The sequence below is a fragment of the Prunus mume genome, linkage group LG7 (genome assembly GCF_029339155.1).
Source record: "Prunus mume cultivar Tortuosa linkage group LG7, ASM2933915v1, whole genome shotgun sequence".
Taxonomy (NCBI): domain Eukaryota; kingdom Viridiplantae; phylum Streptophyta; class Magnoliopsida; order Rosales; family Rosaceae; genus Prunus; species Prunus mume.
The window spans coordinates 1,423,600-1,437,896 of NC_142704.1; the positions used below are offsets into that span (position 1 = coordinate 1,423,600).

General features: G+C 35.7%; 2 protein-coding genes and 1 pseudogene across 6 annotated transcripts; all 3 read right to left on the minus strand.

Moving 5' to 3' along the window:
* Positions 1-2,050: 2,050 nt before the first annotated feature.
* On the minus strand, positions 2,051-3,189 carry LOC148915182 (uncharacterized; annotated as a pseudogene).
* LOC148915183 (uncharacterized) lies at positions 3,157-4,490 on the minus strand. The gene is made up of 2 exons (XM_089041237.1): positions 3,291-4,490; positions 3,157-3,180 (listed from the first exon to the last, which is right to left on the minus strand). Exons 1-2 carry the CDS (start codon positions 4,488-4,490, stop codon positions 3,157-3,159), a joined length of 1,224 nt encoding a protein of 407 aa, XP_088897363.1.
* A 4,402-nt stretch (positions 4,491-8,892) lies between these two features.
* On the minus strand, positions 8,893-12,927 carry LOC103337513 (receptor-like protein 39). 5 transcript variants are annotated; one of them, XM_089041603.1, is made up of 16 exons: positions 12,683-12,927; positions 12,487-12,559; positions 12,326-12,394; positions 12,157-12,201; positions 11,679-11,747; positions 11,461-11,592; positions 11,279-11,350; positions 11,113-11,184; positions 10,919-11,014; positions 10,744-10,815; positions 10,190-10,252; positions 10,029-10,064; positions 9,895-9,929; positions 9,682-9,709; positions 9,383-9,524; positions 8,893-9,188 (listed from the first exon to the last, which is right to left on the minus strand). In XM_089041603.1, exons 6-16 carry the CDS (start codon positions 11,478-11,480, stop codon positions 9,060-9,062), a joined length of 765 nt encoding a protein of 254 aa, XP_088897729.1. In that variant the 5' UTR covers positions 11,481-11,592; positions 11,679-11,747; positions 12,157-12,201; positions 12,326-12,394; positions 12,487-12,559; positions 12,683-12,927; the 3' UTR covers positions 8,893-9,059. The 5 variants fall into 5 exon arrangements, with proteins under 5 accessions (XP_088897729.1, XP_016651328.2, XP_088897730.1 ...); XM_016795842.2 differs by having other exon boundaries at positions 10,919-10,990; positions 12,157-12,394; XM_089041604.1 differs by lacking the exon at positions 10,029-10,064 and having other exon boundaries at positions 12,157-12,394.
* Between the last annotated feature and the right edge of the window lie 1,370 nt (positions 12,928-14,297).

Consider the following 14,297-nt stretch of genomic DNA (forward strand, 5'->3'; position numbering starts at 1 on the left):
AAAACGCATTTCTAACCAAAAAGATAAGCATTTACCTTAAGGACCTTTAAGACCATTCCTCCTTGATAGAGCATACTTAACACTTTTGAATCATGAGCCGAACCCTCCCATCCGCTAAGGACATACATGAATTCCAAATCAAAATTGCAAGCCGCTAATACATTTTGGGATATATTTCCATGTCGACTACGATAATCATATCCAACGGTAGTAATTCGTCGTCGAGTTAGCGGACGCTCAATATGTCCTTCATCCCTTTCTGACTGATGTAGCACCTGTATTAATGTTTGAGTTTCCATAAGTAAAATCTTAATGCCTTCATCAAATTCTTCATCCAAATCTTCATCTTTTTCTTGCTCACCAATTTCTTCATTCTCCATTTCTTCTTCCTCTCTGTGAAAAAAAAAATCAAAACTAACCAACAAATTAGGAATTGCAGACAGTGACATTGTTTGTAGAATTCAAATACATGAGACTACAAAGAAAATAAAATATTAAAAATTAATTCTTTATCATGTAATTCACATGTTGATAAATAAAAAATAAAAAAGAATTCATACATATTAATTAGAACAATCAATTTTAATGAAATAAGAGCTATTGTTTCTAGTGACTGTCTACATGAGGACCTCATATTACTTCGTATAGATGATACTTTTAGTTGGTCATATTACTTTATCGTTTCTAGTGATTTTCATACATATTATTTTAGTTTGTCACACTTTTTGTTCATGGCGTGAAAAAAGAAGAAGCATATTCATGGAAATTAAAATACAACAATGAAAACCAAATACATAGTCCAACCAAAATGACACAACCAAATACATAGTTCAACAAAAATAGGAAAATTTTCAATCAAAATATAACAAATTAAAACAAATATGGGTCATGACCCATATATATGCTCAAAACATGCATCACAACAGTTTCTATATATTTTTTATTATATAAAAATATATGACACTAGATAAAATGCCATCTCTCTTTTCCTAATTCCACAGTGGGATCTGAAGTGGGACCAAAGATCTTGAGCTGAGGGTGCTTGGTTGCGACGGATAATGGAGAGGAAAGGAAGAGAGAGTATAAATATATATTAACGGGGGAGAGATAATCGAGGAGGACCTTGACCAACATAATATAATACAAACAAGACGTGATTGAGATGACTCGGCAAGTTGGCTTCATAAACACGGAAATATCTACTGAAATTCATCCATCTCGTTTAATGTGTTGGGTTGGCCATGCGATGGCCGTGCATCTCCCGCTCACCTTCCCCAACCCACTACCATTCAATTAACCCATGCGATTGCCATCTCCGTCTGTCAGTGTACGAGACAGATGCATTGAACTAAAAACTCACGAGCGCGAGGTACAGATATTCATCTATTTTTGATGGCATTGATGAAATAATAATTATATATCCCATGGACGAAGTTTTGAACCATTGGATTGCACGACTGAACCTTAGGATAACTATCAACATAGAAAATATCTGCCCTTTATATACATTCAGAATTTGAACTCTTCGACCCAAAATAAATAAATAATTGAACTCATACAATTTTTTTATTTTATTTTTTTGGATAAGGATTGAACTCATACGTTGGTAGCGATAATAGTTAGGATCCTTTGTTTTAAAACAAAGAATAATAAAATGGGATTGCTTGCTTCAAGGGAGCCATGTGATTTAGCGGATGGTGGGGTAGATATGGCATACTAAAAGCCGAAAAGAGAGCATGGCAATTGGGCACGCGGCGCGCCTCGTATTCCAACTAGGTTAAAAGAATCGTTTCAACAAGCGCATAAGGGTGACACTAAACCTGCCTTCTTCTGTATAGGAACGACATAAACTCATGGACAGAAAACGTATGGTACAAGGGCGGAACCAGGAATTTTTGGACCGGTGGGCTAGCTAAATTTTTTAACTAAAATAAAACTATGCATTAAATCATATAAACCATGCTAATAGTATACATTAAATCAAATAAAAGTATAAACCAAGCAAAGTATGCATTAAATAATATGTTCAACAACATAATTAAAAGTGTACTTATTGAAGTTGTGCCCTGCGATCCTTGAGAGAATTGAAATCTTTTGTTATTACATCTGAATTGATATTGTCAGCAAGTTCTTTTTCAATGTAGACAACCATAGAATCTGCTAGAAAATCATTCTCCATCTTGTTGCGAAGAGCTGTTTTAACAAGTTTCATATGAAAAAGCTCGTTCAGTAGTTGCCGTAGAAACAGGAAGAGTTAGCACAAGACGGATCAACCTATCAATCAAATGATATCTTTTTGACCTTTTTGTTTCAACTAATCCCCGACATAATTCAGAGAGTGTAGACACGTTTTGAAGTACAGGATGATGAGGTACGTCCGCCTCATAAAGTTTCAGCTGGCATCCCAAAATATGTAACTCTTTTGGAGTGAAATCCTGAGGATAAAATCTCTCTGCAAGGCTGCAAATTTTATCAATATTAAATGATTTAAAAGAATCACTAGGGTCCAAAGCTGAACTAAGAATAAGAAGTTCCATTGCCCCTTCACTGAACCTACTGTTCAACTCTGCCAATTGAAAATCTATTGCATCATTGAATATGTCAAAGTGGTAATGATGCTCAACTGTAATATTGTCCTTTTGTTGACAAGAACGACCTGTTCCCACTTTATATTGAGCATTCATATCAGGCATGTCAATGTCATGTTTCTTGCAAAACAAATCAACTTTCCCAATAAAAGTTTCCCAACCATTTAATCTCAATTTTCCAAGGACATCTTTTGTTGTACCAACTAGGTTCATAGCATTCACGATGTCTTGAGACTTATGTTGTAGTTCTCGACAAAGGATATCTGTGAGTCCCATAATTTCTTTCAATAGATGCAAGATGAATACAAATTCGAATTGCCTAATCGCATTGTATCCACCAGTAGCTTCCCCACGTAAAGAGCCTGTGGATCCATCCTCTTTTATATTCTCAAGAACCGTACAAACTGCATCATACATTTCTATTAAGTCACAAACAGAATCGTAATGAGAACTCCACCGAGTAGCTCCAGGTCGATGCAAGGTACCAATTTGATTAGCTCCTCTACCAGTCTCTCGTTCACCAGCAATCAACAGCTCTACAATATTCATTGATTGAGCAACTTGTAACTCAGTATGACGTTTTGGAGAAGCCCTAATGACATTGACAATTGAATTCAATGATGAAAAGAATAACCAAATTGTAGCTACTTCTTTTGATGTCAAACTAATGCTAATCTGTAGTTGATGAGCAAAACAGTGTACATAATATGCATATGGGCAATCTCTAAGAAATAATGCTTGTAGCCCATTCCATGCACCCCGCATATTACTAGCACCATCATATCCTTGACCTCTCATCTTGTCAATACATAATTCATGGAGATCAAGTACTTTCTTGATCTCTTTTTGAAGTGTTGACGCAGTAGTGTCTTCAACCCACACAATGTCAAAAAAACGTTCACGTAGAAAACCATCATTATCAACAAATCTTAAAACAATAGCCATTTGCTCTCTATTTGATGTATCTTGTGATTCATCAACAAGGATACAAAAAGCAGCATACCCAACTTCTTCACGAATTTTTTTTCTCACTTTGTTTGCAAGAATATTTAAAATCTCCTTTTGAATCTTGGGTGAGGTATATTTTGCATTTCCTGGGGCATTCTCTAAAACAACTCCAGCCACGTCATCATTAAACTTTGCTGTATGCTTGACCATTTCAATAAAATTTCCACGATTTTTAGAATCCAAAGATTCATCATGACCCCTAAAAGCACATGCCTGATATGTAAGCCATCGAACACACTCTATCGTTGTCTTGAGCCGTAACCGGTTTTTCAAAATGTCTTCCTTTGATTGTCGATTAATAACTTTGTCGACATGTTGAGATGGGTTCATCAAATCCTCCATACATCCTTCACAAGTATTATGCGATGAAGATGGACCTCCAACATGAGTCAAAAATACACAATTCTTTCCATCATTAACTCTTTTCCAATTGTTAAAACCCTCAGTAGTTAATGCAGGACGACCATTACCAAAAATAAAACAAGGAAAACAATAGACTTTATCTTCTGAAGGGGAATATTCTAACCATGGAAATTGAGAGAACCAAGAATATTGAAATCGACGATATTGCGACCCAAACTGAGACCTTGGATATTCTAATAATTTTGGTTGGTAAGGCCCAACTTTGATATAAGCACATCGAACCTCATCACGTTGATTAATAGGGTATTCAGATATTTGAATACGTTTACCAGGGTCTCGTTCCAAAAAAGCAACATCAAACTGGTGAGGTTCAACTAGGGAAGATGTGTGATGAGGTGACTCAATTGATGGTGAAGCCTTATCATTGAATGTAGAAGCCTTGTCATTGTCTAATTTATCACCATCATTTTTTTTCTTGAAGAATGAATCAATAGTTTTTGCTCTTTTACTTGCTTGGTTCTGATGTGACATTATAATCTAATAACACATATCAAAAACAGAACAATTTACTTTATACTAAACAAATCAATGAAAAAATAATAATAATTCGAGATTGTGGAGAGTTAGATACCTTTATTACGCTTGTTGACGATGAACTCGACTTTGGTAGCACAGAATACAAAACACTGCAAATATTATTTTGGGACTGCTAGGGCTAGGGCTAAGTTTCATAAATATGAATATCGTCTTCTTCTTTTTTTATTAGACTGACTAAGATACTTATAAAGTTGTGTATGACAAACTAGGCTAGGAATAGGATACTTCATCATATCAGACTAGGATACTTTATTCAATGGGAAAGTAGAATACTTTATTGTATAGGAAATAGACCACAAAACTTAAAATAATAATAAAATAATAAAAAGATAACAGCAGCCAGCCATCAATGATCCAATGCATTGGCCACGTAACCCAAGCTGGCCCTCACAAATTAAGCACAACCACATACTTTTTTTAATAAAAAAACGTACTGGCTAGAGCCCACTCTAGCCCATATACTAGTTCCGCCCCTGGTATGGTGGACTCTTCATCGGGCATTGAACGACTGAAACGTATAGACCTGACTAAGACAGCACTGTGCAGAGCCAGCAGTGATGGGATTACCTATAGGAAAATGGGTTTAAAGCTAAAGGACACCGCGGCGCTTGGCTAGAAGGGTCGACCGAACCTCCTAGTCCTATCCTAGGCCTTAATTTGGAGAATCATAAATGATATGACTCTTTTTTAATTGGTCCATTTTTATTATAAAATAAAATAAAAAATAGTTAGCATTAAATAAAGATTTGAAATACTCATTAAATAAAGCAGCATTAAATTATATGAAGTCAGTCTTTTCTCTCTCCTCGATTTAGGAACTCCTAGAGGACTCCCTATTTTAGGAGGTGAATAGGGAGTGTGGTTGGAGTTGCATTTTTACAATTCCTTCCTAAAATTTGTTTAAGGAGGTGGTTTAGTGAGCCCATTGTGGATGCTCTTATTATTTGTTTTCTTTCTTGAATTAAAGATAAAGATAAGCTTGGAAAGAAAAAACACAAACAAACAAACAAAGGATCCTAACTATTATCGCTACCATTGTATGAGTTCAATCCTTATCCAAAAAAAATAAATTTTAAACAATCGTATCAATTATTTATTTATTTTGGGTCAAAGAGTTCAAATTCTGAATTTATATAAGACCATCTCCAACCATGTTGGGGCTAAACTCAAATTTTCACCCTCTAAAATACAACTATTCATGTATTTTCAGGATTCAAATTTTTTTTTCCTCCAACCTTGTAGACTCATAATTTGAGTCTGCAACTTTATTAAATTGTTTAAGAATGATTAACCCCTAAATTTTGTTTCTTGTTAATTTTTCTTGACATTATTTTTGTTTCAACACTCGTGATTTAATTTTCTAAACATTTTAACCTAAAAAAAATAAAATTCCAAAACATAATTGAATTTCACTTAAAAAATAAAAATAAATACAATACCATACGTATGCCCGAATAATTCTAACTCTTCATTGAATTATGTAAGTGTGTTTAAATTATCTAAGCATTTTTAAATAAACGACAATCATTAAATTTTACTGTTGAGATTGCTTAAAATTAATCATGATTATTGATTACAAATATAGTTGTTGGAATATTTAAAAAACAAAAACAAAAACAAAACAAAACAAACCAAAGAATATCGATTTTTAAAGACAAAGTTCTTCAAACAACAGAACCAAAAGCCCAAAGAAACATGCAGCACATAGGCTTCAGTCAGAAAAAATAAAAATAAAAGCAGATTTTGGGCCCACAAAATCATCAGTCAGCAAAAAGAGACTGAATTCCACCCAAGATTTGAGATTTCTCAAATTTTCACCTCCCAAAATACAAGGTTGGAGATGGTATTTAGAGGCTAAACTCAAAATTTGAGTTTCCACCGCAAGGGTTGGAGATGGTCTAAAGGGCAGATATTTTCTATGTTGATAGTTATACTGTGATTCAGTGATGGAATCCAATGGTTCAAAAATTTGTTCATGAAATATATAATTATTATTTCATCAATGCCATAACAAAATATACGAATATCTGTACCTCGCGCTCGTCAGTTTTTAGTTCAATGCATCTGTCTCGTACACTGACAAACGGAGATGGCAATCGCATGGGTTAATTGAATGGTAGTGGGTCGGGGAAGGTGAGCGGGAGATGCACGTCCATCGCATGGCCAACCCAACACATCCTATTTCTTTGTTTGTTTTTTCGAATTGGAAATGTGTGTTCGACCAAAATAAATAATAAATAATAAATAAACAAATGGAAATGCGTGGGATATTGTAAATAATAATGATCTCCTTCCTTTTTTGAAATGGTGGGTAGGGTACGGTTTAGGGTTGGTTTGTATAATAAGAGGCGAGAGAGAGCATGGCCCAACCCACCGACACTTAATTTTTTGCCTCCATTATCTCCCAACCGTCTGTTCTACCCTTCCTCTTCATTATCTTTCCTCAGCTAGAACCCTCACGATCTCTCTCCCTCCTCTCCTCCCCTCCATTGCCTCTCTTTTGCTCTCCCTGTCCCTTCACGAAGCACCCACCCTTCACCAAGCACCAGAACCCTCTCGATTATCTCCTCCCTTTGCTCTCCTTCGCTCTCCCAACCAAGCCTCGATTATATCTCCCAACCGTCTGTTCTCCCCTTCCTCTCCATTATCTTTCCTCTGCCAGAACCTTCACGATCTCTCTCCCTCCTCTCTCTTCTCCCTTTCCTCTCTTTTGATCTCCCTTGCATCTCCTTTGCTATCCGTTGTCTCTTCCTTATCTGCCCATATCTTTGAAACAAAAATCTGGCTGGGCCATTTTCACCGGTTTGTCATAAAATAAGAGCCCTGTCGGGCTCAATTCATAACCTAACGAAATCGCTGGTTTGCAATCAAATTTTTTTTTAGTTTTTTCTAGGGTTTTGTCCCTATTTAAAGCCTTTGAACTGAGTTTCAGTTTAGTTCAAAGTGCTGCTCTAAACATCCGAAACCGTGGGCCGGATCTGGCCGAATTTGTGGGTTGCGCTGGCCAGATCTGGTCACACGTAATAACACAAGGCTGTTGAACATTTGAGCCATTAGTTCGACATAATTTATGGCTCAAATGTTCAACAGTCTCGTGATTATTCCGTGTGGCCAGATCTGACCAGCACAACCCACAGATTCGGCAAAAGATTTCACCTTCGTAACCTCCACGAAATTGAGAGCAATCGGTAAAACAAGAAATGGCAGAATGAGAAAGAAGCTGGCACCTATTTCTAAACCTTAAACCACGAAAGCACACAAATCGGTACAAAAGTGTAAGTGATTTTACCTTCACAACCTTCATGAAATAGAGTTGTTCAAATTCATTCCCAAACCCTTTGAAGGGTCCGATTTCTGATAATTGCCTGAAGCTCAAGGATTAGATTAACTCTAGCTATTGTTAGATTTAGTAGTAACCTGACAAAATCAATTGATAGTATTCTTGTTTATCACATCCAAGAACCTTTGGCCAAAGGTTAGTCACCTAAGAAGGTTGTTAGCTGACGTGTCATTATAGTTAGATTGTTAGAATAATCCACGTGATTTCTGCCGTAGTATAAAGTCTGTAATCCCATGTGTATTGGATTCATTCAATGAGAAATACAGAAAGCAAAAGTAATATTTTCTCTAAATTCCTCTCTGAATATTCTAGAACTGTCTTCTTCCTTCAGCTTTGTTAATTTTTTCATATTCATTAGGTTTGCATTTTCGGGTAGTTTTTAAGGGTTTAGGTTTGAATTGTTCAAATTCATTGCCAACCCCTTTTAATGGTCCGCTTCATCTTTGCTGCCGAATAGGATTTAGATTTATATTGAAATTTCTAATTTTTTATCTTTTATATAAAAGAATATATCGTGCAAGGAGGAACCACTATGTGAAATTTGACCTTTAGCTTCGGATAATATCCGTTGCTAAAGACCCCTATCTACCGATGTATTGGGAACCAATGCCTATTATATAGTCAATACGCTTCGGATATTATCCATTGCCTTTATATATCTACCGCATCAGTTATGTCCTAAACACTGATGCTAAAGTGCCTTCCATGTGCCAAAAAACCGTTGACCTCCGATGCCTAAACATGCTATGACTTCGGTAGTTTTAATAATTCTGATGCTAAATGTTGTTTACAACATCAGAGTTCTATACTACATTGATGCTTTTTCCGACTTGCAACATCACATAATACAATAATGATGATGCCACTTCCAGTTATAGGCATCAATTGTCTTATGAGTGCTGTTATTTTAAATTTTTAACTTTTGTTGTTTGTGCAAAATTAAGGTTGTTATGAACAATATCATGCACTGTTACCCATTGCACATCAAAAGACATATATAAAATTTAAATATTTCCATATATCAAATTATATATCCAACACTTCCATAAATCACAAATTTTCCAACCCCACATATGATCCATACTTGTCTTTAAGCAAAATACTAGCAACAAAAATACATAATAAAATGAAGAGAGAATGCTAATTTCAAACAAAATGCTACTCTAGGACATGACTTGCAAAATACTAGCTAGAAAGACATGTAAAATGAAGGCATGAACAGCCATCCTGGGTAGTACTCTGCCACAATTTTCAGTGCTGCCAGCAGCAAGTTCATAAAAGCCGAAGCTGACCTGAAACAGCATGCAAAATCCACCGCTACTTTTAATAAATAATCAAAATTAAACAATATTATTAGTGTTAATTACATGCATAATTTTGAATTATAATTGTTAATTGAAAGGATAAAAAGTGTTTTAAGGGTCTCTGGCAAAGCAGAAAAAGTAGAATCCTGGCAGGATCAAAATAAACAAGAATGGTCAAAAACCTTTCTGCAGCTTGTGGACTTTGAGTCTTCATTATCAATGATGGGATTCAGAGTCTCAAAACATATAACTCCTTCAAAACAGTCCTTCAATCCAAGCTTGCTAAGAGTTTTTGCCACATGGACCGTCCCCATTTGAGAAAATCTGTTTCATATTGTTAAGCCAAAACATCATCAGAGAAATTAAATCTTGAAGCAAATTTTTTTAGTTACCATCAACTTATATGTAACTTGCAGCTTACGAGTTTTCGATACGGCAGGCTCAGCAGCAGAGTCCTTAGGACATGGTCAGGTCTTAGTACCTCATAGGGAAATCTTCCATGAACAGAACTGTAAAAGGGGAATTTGTGAGATAATTTCATACTTACTGATATCCACCACAATTTATATGCACCGAATACTGCTCTATAGAGAAAAAACAGCATACAAAAGGTAGAAGACAAATGGACTCAAAACAATATTGTATGTGATAACAGGAACATACACTTGAGATATTCTACGACAGATTTAGTTACGTTTTGAACATGGATTGAAGCAATGGCTAAGAATCCTACATTGATATATACAAAAAAAGCATAATTAGCTTACAAACAATGAATGAGGAAAAATGAATAAACTCCCTGTGGAACTCATTGAGTTTGAAGCTTGCGAGTTGTTCTGCCTGGAAAAACTTTTGAACACATTACTGATGAAAACAACCTAGTTACTTTCACATATTTAGATAGCCAAAGAGCGCAAAATATGTAAGTCTCAAGCAAAGTAAATGAAAAGAAGAAGACAGAAAAGGAAAAAAAAAAGATTTAATCTTACAAGTTGTCTTGACATGTTGGGACAGAGTTCTCTGAAAAGTTATTGTACGAAAGATCTATTATGCTGCATGCAAATTTAAAGTTCTCTATTAACAGAGATTCCAAGAAAAAAGAATATCAGAATAATTTGGTAAAATTTGTAACATGAATGACTGAATTTGCGCAGAACAGAGAGGAAATTATTCAACATTTCAAAGACAGCAGCAAGATAGAAAATTTTGGACTTAACCACTCATCATCAATACAATACCCCAGCCTTCTTATAATCATGAACCTTACAGCCAAAAAGTACTTGTATACATAACCTTATCCATTGTGTAATTCGCCTTATCTTTCGTGTAGCGTTATAATCTGTCTACCAAGTCACTATATTCTTAATCATAGACATTTATCTGTTGAAGCCTCATAAGCACAGACAAATTAATGAGGAAAGGTTGCAATAAACATGTAGGTATGCACACTACATGCGTGCTAGTGGTATACATATGATCTGAGTAATCTGAGTATATGTAACCTCAAGCAAAAGTACAGAGAATGAATAAACAGAAGTATTACAAAAGTTTCAGACTTGTCATATTAGAGATATATTCAGGGATTGTTCCTCTTATATTGCAGCTCCTTAACATCCTGCAATTTGAAGCAACCCATATAAGAAAATAAATGTTATATACTTGTAGGTTATTCTAATCAGAAAGGATGCTAAAAGTCTAAAACCATAAAGATTGCTCACAAAGTCTGCATGTCTTTCATATTTGATAAGTTTGGAAAATCTGAACTCTCACCACTTAAGTCACTAATCGCTCTGCAAAAGATCACCTCAAGATAACTATTAGGAATACAAGTCTCTTCAGCAATGATATCTCAAAAGAGAATGAAAACAATCTGAAACCTAAAATAATTGAGAACTTAGAAGCCAAGACTCACAGGTATGACATTTTAGTTAATGCAGAAAGGCTAGGAGGAATGGGCCCTTCAAGACCACTCCCTTGCATCTCTCTGTAAGCAACACATTTGAAATGGATTTGTATTTTAACTGAAGATACTTGAAGATGGCAGAGATATAAGATGCATGCTAGAAAAGATCTCTTACAACATCTCGAGCTCTTTCCAACTAAGAAAATAGTTCGGTATTTTCCCAGTGAAGTTGTTACTGCCAATCCAACTGCAGAATATTTTGAACCACCCCACCCAAAAGAAAAAAAAAAAAATGGAATGTCATGAACCTGGACTCGAAACATCTTAATTATGTAAAATACAGTAAAAATCACTTACAGTGTTTTTAATTTGGTCATATTAGTGAGAGACACAGGCAACTCTCCCGTGAAAGCATACAAAGCTTGGAGAGTGACAATATTTCCCAAATAGCTAGGGATTGGTCCTGATAAGTTGTTCACGCTGAGAACCCTGCACCATGTACATTCCATTAGTTCAATCATTGGCACGAAAACTACTAATTGGCAACCTCAAACATGAGTGTAGATGCCACTTACAGAAATTTCAACTTCGTAGAAGTCCATTCGTGCGGTATGGAACCACTAAGGTAATTCTGGCCCAGATTACTATGAGCAAAGAAGAAAGAGTGCTATTAATTAGGATAAGAACCAATCCTATGTTTTTATATAGGTGTAAGAGTACCATGATTGAAACAAAGAATCTACAGGGCACTTCCAGAACAAGGCAATCAGATGCCAAAACAAAGTCCACAGGATACTTAGAAATTTGGAACATATCAAATTATTGCTGGTCTCCTCCTAAACCAAGGAATACAAAAAATTAATAAAAATAACAATCTCAAATCCATGCTTATTGAAGAATTCATCTCAACATAACAACAATTTTAGTGATCTCATAACAACAACAACAACAACAAAACTTGAAATTCTTCTCTTCATCCACATTTTCATTCAAGCCAACCACACAGAGAAAATAATACTGGAAAGGAAGTAAATTTTGAAAGAATGACCATACCAGCAGCACCAGTGACAAGAACTCGAACTGGATCTTTCGCCATTGCTGCAGAGTGTGGTTTTGGATAGAGAAAATAATCACAAAGGTAAAAACCAGTCAATAATTTCCACAAATTACAGAAGAAAATAAATAAATAATCAGAGCAAATTAATAAGAAAAGTAGAAATACCATCTGTAACATATCCAAAAGGAGAAAACAGTCTCTTGGGTTATTCATTATTAGTGAACGATGATAATCCTAAGCAACAAACCCAAGAATCAAAACAAGCGGTTTAAACAAAAAGAACCCTAAAAATAGATTTGAGAGAAAGAAAGGGAAAGAGATAATACTGCTGACGAAGAGCTGCGAGCTCAATCTTTTGGCCATCTCTGTGTCAACCCAAATCCCAGATATATGCTTTTTCTTTGACCATGAAATGTGAAGAAGCAGATTTAATGAGCCAACGAGAGACACGATCCAGCAGAAGACAGAGTAAGATTAGAGAAATTACCCAATAAATTGAAACCCTAACTAAAATAATCTCACCTGGAGGACGACGCCGACGAGAAAAGAGGGCGCCGACGACGAAGGTTAACGAAAGGACTCTGATGGCTCTTCTTGACGAGGAAGAGGATGCCTATGGCTCTCTCTTTTAGGGTTTAGGAGAAGATGGCGGCAGAGATGGAGGACAGAGAAGAAATCGATGAAGAAGAGAGATGCTGAAGGTGAGAGGGATGAGAGAATGAATCTGACTATGGGTATCGCGAGAGAGAGAAGAGAGGGAGTTTAATTTTTGGCAAAAAATATACGGGAGGGAGTCTGAAATATTTGCGAGGGAGCTAAAAAATTTCAAAATTTTTAGCGAAAAATCACTGTAGCGGTCAATCTTGCTTTTGGCGTCGGTGCTAAAATGTTCCGCTTACTTTTTTTTTTAGGAAAACCATTTTATGCATCAGTATATTTATATCATAGATGCTAAATATAATCAACAACATCGGTAGGAAAAATCAAAAATTTGTGCTGATGTCTTTATATGCTTTTAGTTTTATTATTTATAAAACCGATGCCTAATATATTAACAACATTGGTTTTCAGATTTGTCAATGCTTATATGGTGTTGTATAAAGTAAAATTTGCCATAGTGAACTGTTGTCTTGGATTAAAAATGTCCCGGATGTGTCTCTCTGTCAGATTTGGAGGTAAGTAAATTCTATAATTTATTCATGTTTTTTGTGTACAAATTTTTATTATTTGCTTTGTATGTGCAGGATTTGGTGCATTCCAAAGAAGTCATTATACTACAATCTAATGTAGTTGTGGGTGTAGTCTACCCAATCAACCAATTGGATTTCGATGATGAGCTGAAGGATTTATTCAAGAAGTTTGATGTGCGCAATATTGATTCTGTTAACAAGTGTCTGAAAATGCATGGATGCAACACGTGGACAGGTTCAAAGAGGACTGTTGCTGCTGAATCCAAGAAGTTGAGCAAGAGGTTCAAGGATTAGGTTGTTTTCTAACTAGGTTTTCTAATGTTTTTGAACTTTACCCAATGAAGTGTTAATGTTTGTGATGGGCTGTGGGAAGTTGACTTAAACATTAATTGTTTTCTTTCTATGCTGATTTTAGATCATAGTTTTATTTGTGTTGTGATTATTGGTGAATACTTTAAGGTGCGGCACTTGGTACAGGGAGCGGATCTTCTTTTCCCAAATTACATGCACCCTTGTGTTCCCTATCTAATTGTTTGACACATGTCCACCCACTTAACTCTGAATTAACACTGTTAATAAAATTTAGAAAGTAAAAACCAACACCATATAGCAGCAGCAACCACCCCTCGTGACCTTCATGCCCCTTCCCCTTCTTCCCCTTCCCTGACCTCTTCCCTCAGCCACAAAATCACCATGTACCGGTACTCTCAATTGAGAAACCCAATTGGAAAATCAGTATACAATTGAATGTAGAAACCGAATTGTAAGATCACGAAGGAAAACCATATACTAGTACACAATCCCGGAAACCTAATTTATCCTTCTTCCCCTTCCCTGACCTCCTCCCTCCGCACTCTTCTCGTCCTTGAAATTCCCTCAGAATGCAAACTACCTCAAGACCCTTCAATTCATTCAATAAAATTATCTGATCATCGATTCAAGCCTTT

What these genes read in the sequence shown, in the direction of transcription:
- LOC103337513 (XM_089041603.1), bottom strand. Translation starts at nt 11,480, where the DNA reads ATGACCAAATTAAAAACACT. An exon ending in ATGACCAAATTAAAAACACT is followed by an intron (nt 11,351 to 11,460) that starts GTAAGTGATTTT and finishes AATATTCTGCAG; the next exon opens with TTGGATTGGCAGTAACAACT. An exon ending in ATGACAAGTCTGAAACTTTT is followed by an intron (nt 10,253 to 10,743) that starts GTAATACTTCTG and finishes ATTTGCATGCAG; the next exon opens with CATAATAGATCTTTCGTACA.
- LOC148915183 (XM_089041237.1), bottom strand. Translation starts at nt 4,490, where the DNA reads ATGTCACATCAGAACCAAGCAAGTAAAAGAGCAAAAACTATTGATTCA. An exon ending in ATTGCCCATATGCATATTAT is followed by an intron (nt 3,181 to 3,290) that starts GTACACTGTTTT and finishes CAATGTCATTAG; the next exon opens with GGCTTCTCCAAAACGTCATA.